Source organism: Oryzias melastigma, linkage group LG5 (genome assembly GCF_002922805.2).
Source record: "Oryzias melastigma strain HK-1 linkage group LG5, ASM292280v2, whole genome shotgun sequence".
NCBI lineage: Eukaryota > Metazoa > Chordata > Actinopteri > Beloniformes > Adrianichthyidae > Oryzias > Oryzias melastigma.
Window position 1 is genome coordinate 34,970,903 of NC_050516.1, and position 7,925 is coordinate 34,978,827.

General features: G+C 34.6%; 1 protein-coding gene across 2 annotated transcripts in view; it reads left to right on the forward strand.

Annotated features, from left to right (window-relative positions):
* Positions 1 to 294: 294 nt before the first annotated feature.
* Positions 295 to 7,925, forward strand: part of bap1 (BRCA1 associated protein-1 (ubiquitin carboxy-terminal hydrolase)) — a 12,311-nt gene continuing 4,680 nt past the window's right edge. For both annotated transcript variants that reach the window (XM_024270897.2, XM_024270898.2), the window contains exons 1-12: positions 295 to 522; positions 765 to 794; positions 898 to 952; positions 1,801 to 1,933; positions 3,315 to 3,434; positions 3,993 to 4,054; positions 4,219 to 4,361; positions 6,313 to 6,391; positions 6,489 to 6,612; positions 6,747 to 6,858; positions 7,047 to 7,213; positions 7,437 to 7,570. In XM_024270897.2, the coding sequence (XP_024126665.1) occupies positions 486 to 522; positions 765 to 794; positions 898 to 952; positions 1,801 to 1,933; positions 3,315 to 3,434; positions 3,993 to 4,054; positions 4,219 to 4,361; positions 6,313 to 6,391; positions 6,489 to 6,612; positions 6,747 to 6,858; positions 7,047 to 7,213; positions 7,437 to 7,570 (1,196 nt within the window). In that variant the 5' untranslated portion in view covers positions 295 to 485. The remainder of the gene's footprint in view (positions 523 to 764; positions 795 to 897; positions 953 to 1,800; positions 1,934 to 3,314; positions 3,435 to 3,992; positions 4,055 to 4,218; positions 4,362 to 6,312; positions 6,392 to 6,488; positions 6,613 to 6,746; positions 6,859 to 7,046; positions 7,214 to 7,436; positions 7,571 to 7,925) is intronic.

The following is a 7,925-nucleotide window of genomic DNA, read 5'->3' on the forward strand; positions in this document are numbered from 1 at the left end:
TAATTCAAATGTATTGTTTTGTAAGCTATTTTTAGAAACGTTCATGGAAAAAAATATTTAACATTTTAGAATTAATAAGTATACGTTTTGATTTTAAGGTAATATCACACTTAATTGTAGCCTAAAGGAGAGAGCTGTGCGCTTTATTTTGTGATTCGGTTAAATTCCTCCTATAAATAAATAAAAAGCTAATCATAACTGGACTAAATAATAAAAATATATTTTTAAAATAAATTAATTGGGTGATTTTGCCGTCGCGGCTAAACTACAAAAGATTTGACTCCGGACGGTTTTCCGCAACAACTTTCCGGCGCGCTTTGATGTCGTCATCAATGGGTGACGCGCTTGCTCTATTGTGTTTATGTTGAGTTTTCTATTGGGTTTTTTTCAAAATAAATAAATAAAAACGGCACAAAGCTAAATATTCCTCTCACGCCTTCGGTCATGGATTGGAAGACATCTTAAGTAACAGTCTAAAAACCAACATGAATAAAGGTTGGCTGGAGCTAGAGAGTGATCCGGGTAAGAAATGTTTCTCATAACGACATACGACTCGGCTAACTAACGTTAGCTTTCAAATCGTTGCCCATTTATTTAACGAAGATTAATATTATTAGTATTACTTTTTTAGGTATATTGGTACTAAAGTTTATACTGTTTTGCCCATTTTCCCCCGATTATCCCATGATAACAATTTTGTATAAACGTTGTTTATCATGGTTGTATATTTACTGTCGTTTTTCTTGATTCTTTTGTGATTTCAGGACTCTTCACTCTGCTGGTGGAAGATTTTGGTAAGATGCTAGTATTCTCTCTCAGGCTAGGTTTATATAAATGTCTTTACTGAAGTTATCAAAGATGGAAAACTGATCTAACGTTTTTCCTAATGTATTAAAGGTGTCAAAGGTGTGCAAGTTGAAGAAATCTATGATCTCCAGAGCAAGTGTCAAAGGTATCTTGTTTTACTTTATTAGTTGGAATTATTTCTGTGGGTTTTATTGGTATTTGTATCTAAAGCCTCATGTAACCCCCTTTCAAAAAGTAGTCCATTTAAATGCTGTTTTTAGTTTGTTTTTAACATGTTCTTGTAGCATGTTTTCCTCATTATAAAGGACCCTAATGAAGAAAATTAACCTCAGTATTGCTTTATTCCAATTGTTGCGAATCAGGGAGCAGATGAAAAAAACAGTTTGAAAATGAGCTTATTTGTGATGTAGAAGCGACAATGGGAGCTCTCTCTGATGAATCTGCTTGCAGACAAATAAATCCATGAACATCTTCATTTTCCTTGTCCGAACTGGAATCTGAATCAAAACTATACGGCTGGATAGCTCCAATATTACTCAACATTTTTGCTTAACAGGTAATGTTAGGGTGAGGGTGTAAGGGGCCTAAAACCAGCTGGAGAAAGTGTAAACGAATGTATGTTGGGAACTAGGGGTGGGCTTACTCTATGCTAATGATCCCACCCACAACTCAGAAGTGAATTTCTAATGAACTCTTGCCACTTTCCAGGATTTATGTCCTAGAAAACAACACAGTTTTTTTAAAAAAAAAAAAATACTATTTTAGCTAAAAATTGCATAAATTGTTCATATATTCTAAACTTAAATTGCTCCAAAATAGTCTGAAGAAGTATTTATTTTGTATGCTTTCAACACAATCTATAGCATACTTGCTTATACTTAATTAGACTACAAGTGTTCCACTTTTTGTTTAGAGAAGCTTCATATGAGTATTAGCCATAACTTAAAATTTAAGTATATATAATAAAATAATTACCTTTGTTTGATTTTGCAGTCCTGTCTATGGCTTCATCTTCCTCTTTAAGTGGATTGAAGAGCGTCGATCCAGGAGGAAAGTCAACACTTTGGTGGATGAGACTTCGGTCATCGATGAGGACATAGTAAATGACATGTTTTTTGCTCATCAGGTAAGAGGATTCAAATTAAATCAACTTTATTTATAAAGCGCTTTAACAGAGAGACTGCTACAAAGCACTTAAAACACCAAGAATACCAATAGAACACTAATAGATAAAATATAAGCATAAAACAACTAAAACCAAAACAGAATAAAAAACAGAGTATAAACATATCAGAGTCTCATGCAACGTTAAAAGCTTGGCTGTAAAAATGGGTTTTAAGCTCAGTTTTAAAAATGGACGCATCACGAATGTTCAAAGGTGAGAGGATTGGCTAACCCCGAATAAAAGTAAATTACAATAATCCAGCCAAGATTTAATAAAAGTGTGGATCACTGTCTCAAAGTCCTACTGCTCTACTTCACCACAGAAATGATGTGACAGTCAAGCTTAAAATCACTATCCAGAAAAAAAAAAAAACAAATTTGTGACGGTGTTTAAAATGTGGAGCCAGAGGACCCAGGTCCAAAGTAGAGGGGTCACAGCGGTCGCTAGGGCCAATTAACATCACCTGAGTTCTCATTAAAACTCAAGAAGCTGCACTCCAACCATGCTGTGATTTCATGTAGCCATGACATTAACTGTTTACGGGAGGAGCCGTTCTTGTTCACTGGGAGGTAAATCTGGCTATCATCAGCATAGAAATGAAAGGACACTCCATGTTTCTGTATGATAGATCCCAGAGAGAGTAGATAGGGAGAAAAGAGAAGTGGTCCTAAAATTGAGCCCTGTGGGACCCCAAAGGACAGTGGAGCTGTGTCCGAGGTAAATTTAGATTGATTCACACTAATGGTTTTGGATTGTGTGTTTGATTTTTTTTTTAATACAACATTGAATTCTGTGTTTAACTTGATTCTATTATTTCTCACTGAACAAGTTAAGCCTATTGACACCAATTCATAGTTTCCTAAATGTTCATATAATTTAGTTGCAGTAGATGAAATTTTATTCATTTTTTATAACATAATGGATGGAATTTAATTGATTGTTTTTTAATGTTTAAATGGACAAAAAACTAAAAAGTAAGTTAGAATTGTATATTTTAATTATATACTTGTTTAATACTATTTTAGCTCCATCAGCCCCACAACCCCAAAAATGATACAGCTGGTTCTGAAAATGGATAGATGGATACATGGAGTTAGTACATTTGATTGAGTTACTCTTTTTTTGGTACATCCAGACACTCGACTTTAATTAAAGTAAAACGGATCTTTTTTGTTTTTAGATTATTTTACATTTTTTTAGAGAAATTAAAAAAAAGGCATTTCTAAAATCTAACTTACATTAAGCAACATAATTGCAGAAAGATTGCATGAAAAGCTACAGAATGCATGTGAATTTTTTTTTTTTTTAACAAATATGTTGTTTGTTCTTTTTTTCTGTCTAGCTGATACCAAACTCGTGTGCTACCCATGCTCTGCTGAGTGTTCTCCTGAACTGCAGTGGAGTTGAGCTGGGCTCCACACTCAGTCGCATTAAGGCTTTTACTAAAGGCTTTAGTCCAGAGGTAAGTTGTTTTGTGTCCTTCTTCGTGGTGAAAACGTGTTCTAGCAGTCGTTGTTGGGTGATCAAGTTATTTACTTTAGATTCAAACTTTGAGTACTCATTTCTCTTTGTGAATTTATACATTTATCTTGTTGGTGTAAAAATCATTTTAGGACATTTTTTCTTTAGAATGTTGCTTCGATTCTTCATTTCAGTGCTTTTCTTTTGTGCTTTCTCCTCCTACATTAGTTCACTCAAGGTCCTAATGCTGCAGCACTTTGATACTTTTACTATTTAGCCATTTTTTATAACTTTACTCTTGCAACTTTATCCCAAAAAATCATTGAAACCAATGAGTTTTCTGGAAAACTAGATCGCAGTTTCCTTAAAAATATAAAAAAGAGAACATGCTGAGCTGTTAAAACCTATAATGAACACCTATGGGTTTAAAGTATTGAAAATACACTATTTCTGTTATGGTTAAAAAATGACTTAAAAGTATAGCTGTTGATTTTTCTTCTTTCTGTTCAATCATTGTCCCAACTAATCTTTATTTATATATTGTTTTTTTCTCCTGTAGAGTAAAGGTTATGCAATTGGAAACGCCCCAGAGCTCGCCAGAGCTCATAACAGCCACGCCAGGTAGGCTACAGTCATGTATCCCCTTATAGGAAAGAAAAGGAACAGTCTCTAAAGAAATTATTAAAAAAGTCATTTTTTTATATTTAAGGAGAAGCTGTATTTTGTTGAATGTCAAGCGTTTTCCATTTGAATAAGTTTCTTTAACTTTTTGTGTTTCCATGGAGACCGGAGCCAAGGCACTTGCCGGAGAAGCAGAATGGCATCAGTGCAGTTCGAACGATGGAAGCTTTCCATTTTGTCAGCTATGTGCCAATCAAAGACCGCCTGTTTGAGCTGGACGGACTAAAGGCTTACCCCATCGACCATGGTGAGACTCTGTAGAGCAGGGGTGTCGAACTCAGTCGCACAAAATCCAAAACACACCTTAGGTTGTGGGCCGAACAGGATAAACATTTACTGAACACATTTTTAAAACTTTAAAACCGTAGCTTTTTAACAAAATTATGAGATACATATATAGCATTACCTGTGATAATGCTAGTGTTAATTCTGTAAACTGAATTTGGCAGCTGAAGATGCTGAAATTGATATAGCTAAAATCGCTAAAGCTGATAGCTGAAATCACTGAAGCTAATAGCTGAAAATGCTGCATCTGATAGCCAGCTAAAATGTTAGCTAAATGCTAAATTAGCTTAAAAAACTGAGAAAAAAAACTCAAGCTAACCAAAACAGCTAGCATGTAGCTGAGAAATAGCTTTACTTCAAAATAGCCTAAACACTGAAAAAAGCCTAAATTAGCCAAAACAGCTAGCATGTAGCTGAAATATTAGCTAAACTCCAAAAACAGCCTAAAAAACTTTTAAAAAGCCTAAAGTAGCCAAAACAGCTAGTGTGTAAATAGTAGCCTAACTCTACAACAGCCTAAAAAACGGGGTAAAAAAATAAAATAAAATTTAACAAAAATTGCCAAAAAAGCTAGCATTTACCTAAAATATTAGCTAAACTCAAAAATAGCCTAAAAACTGAAAAAAGCCTAAATTAGCCAAAACAGCTAGCATGTAGCTGAAGTATTAACTAAAATCCAAAACAGCCTAAAAAAACTTTTAAAAAGCCTAAATTAGCCAAAACAGCTAGTGTGTAAATAGTAGCCTAACTCTACAACAGCCTAAAAAACAAAACAAAAAAAATAAATAAAATAAAAAATAGCCAAAAAAGCTAGTATGTACCTAAAATATTAGCTAAACTCCAAAATAGCCTAAAAACTGAAAAAAGCCTAAATTAGCCAAAACAGCTAGCATGTAGCTGAAGTATTAACTAAAATCCAAAACAGCCTAAAAAAACTTTTAAAAAGCCTAAATTAGCCAAAACAGCTAGTGTGTAAATAGTAGCCTAACTCTACAACAGCCTAAAAAACGGGGGGAAAAATAAAATAAAATTTAACAAAAAATTGCCAAAAAAGCTAGCATTTACCTAAAATATTAGCTAAACTCAAAAATAGCCTAAAAACTGAAAAAAGCCTAAATTAGCCAAAACAGCTAGCATGTAGCTGAAGTATTAACTAAAATCCAAAACAGCCTAAAAAAACTTTTAAAAAGCCTAAATTAGCCAAAACAGCTAGTGTGTAAATAGTAGCCTAACTCTACAACAGCCTAAAAAACAAAACAAAAAAAATAAAATAAAATAAAAAATAGCCAAAAAAGCTAGTATGTACCTAAAATATTAGCTAAACTCCAAAATAGCCTAAAAACTGAAAAAAAGCCTAAATTAGCCAAAACAGCTAGCATGTAGCTAAAATATTAGCTAAACTAAATAATCTTAGTTAATGCCAAAATAGTCCAAAAAGTTAGAAGAATGCCAATTTTTAAAACTTTAAAACCGTAACTTTTTAACATAATTATGAATAATGAAGAGGCTGAAATATTATTCCAGAATAAATCAACTTAAATCTTAAACAACTTTCAATATTTTACTCTCCATAAAAAAATATATTTAGTCCAAATTATACATGTTAAGAATAAACACAAGATAACATCGGACCATTAATAACAATAGAATAAAATGATCTGGAGGGCCGGATAGAATCACCACGAGGGCCGCATCTGGCCCCTGGGCCTTGACTTTGACATGTGCTATAGAGGTAGAAGTGATAGGAATGACCAGACTTTACAATTGATTCTCAAACTGAATTTCAGAAGAGGAGTTTTGGGTCCACAGACTTTTTTTGTGTTTGTTTCCTTTAAAGGCCAAATAACACTAATGTGTGTATATTTTAAAGCTTTTTTATTGCAGTAAAATGTATCTTAAAATGTTTAACTCAGGACCCTGGGGTGAGGAGGAGGAGTGGACGGATAAAGCTCGACGGGTGATTATGGAGAGGATTGGGCTGGCCACAGCTGGGTGAGTTATGCAGCAGATAGGTCTTTTTAGTGACGCTATTGCTTTTACATTAACCCTCAAAGCTTAATTCCTATTCCGCTGGCGTGCTCGTCTTCAGTGAGCCGTACCATGACATCCGCTTCAACCTGATGGCAGTGGTGCCCGACCGAAGAATGAAGTACGAGTCTAAATTAGAAGTTCTAAAGAAAAACCGACAAACTATTCTGGAAGGTCTGCAGAAGGTCAGGAACTCAACCAACCTTTTTTTTTTTTTCCCCCACAAGTTGGGGCTAATTCCACGAACCCTGAAATGTGTCTGCACGTGTTGAGTTAATGAGTTTTTCGTCGGAGTGTCTGATGAAGAATCTTATTTCAGATGATCCGGCTCACGCAGACTGAGCATGTCCAGGAGAAGAAGCAGCAAGACGCTTCTGCTGCAGACGACAGCATCAAGAAGGAAGCAGATGCCAGCTCGGGGGCTTCCTCAGGTAACTTGATCGTCTTTTTCCAACGAGTGTGTTTTAACAACCAGGTTAGTTAATTCAGTGACTTTAAAGACCCACTCCTATCATCCTTGGATCTGCTGTAAAACCATTCCCATTAGTCTTTTAATTATACAAATCCTATTCGTGTCCAGGAGGGTTTCTCGAACAATAACTTCTCTCTTCTGATCTAGTGGATGAGTCCAAAGAGACCTCTAACTCTCCAGGAGGCTCTAAAACGATGGGCAAACCAGCTGCTCCGTCTGGAGGAGGTTCCCAGCAAGCAGGCGGTTCAAACCCCGTTGTTCAAAGGCTGCCAGCATTCCTGGACAATCACAACTACGCCAAGTCTCCAATGCAGGTCAGAGCATCGGTGGAGTTTACCCTGCATTACGAAGGATTCTGAGGATATTCAAACTAAATAGTTTCATTTTTTTCCTTATAATTGAAATGAAAATGTTTAATACCACTCCACGTCTCCATTACTTTCTAACCAGCCAAAAATCCAAAATGTTGATTTCTGTTCAGTGTTCAAACAGTGGAAACAGATTGTTTTTGTTTGTTGAGGACTTTCTGCTTCACAGGAGGAAGAAGATCTTGCAGCTGGCGTCGGTCGCTCTCGGATGCCAGGCCAACCTCAGCCCCCATACTCTGATGATGAAGATGACTACGACGAGGAAGAAGAAGATGCAGCAGGTTCCACTAGCACTGCAAGCAGGTGTGTGGTTTTGTGTTTTAGTGTTTTTCTTCATGTAATTTAATTTATTGTCTTTTTTTTTTTTTTTTTGGTTTGTTTTATTGTATTTTGTTTTATTTTATTTTGTCTTATTTGATCTTATCTTATCCTATTCTACTTTATTTTATTTTGTTTGGTTTGTTTTTTTGTCTTATTTTGTTTAATTTTATCCTATGTTATTTTATCAAATTTAATTTAATCTTTTTTATTTTATTTTATTTCATTTTTTGTTTTGTTTTATTTTATTTTAATTATTTTTTGTTTTATTTAGTTTTCTCATTTTTTGTTTTGTCTTTATTTTGTTTAGTTTTATCTTATTTTGTTTTGTTTTGTTTAG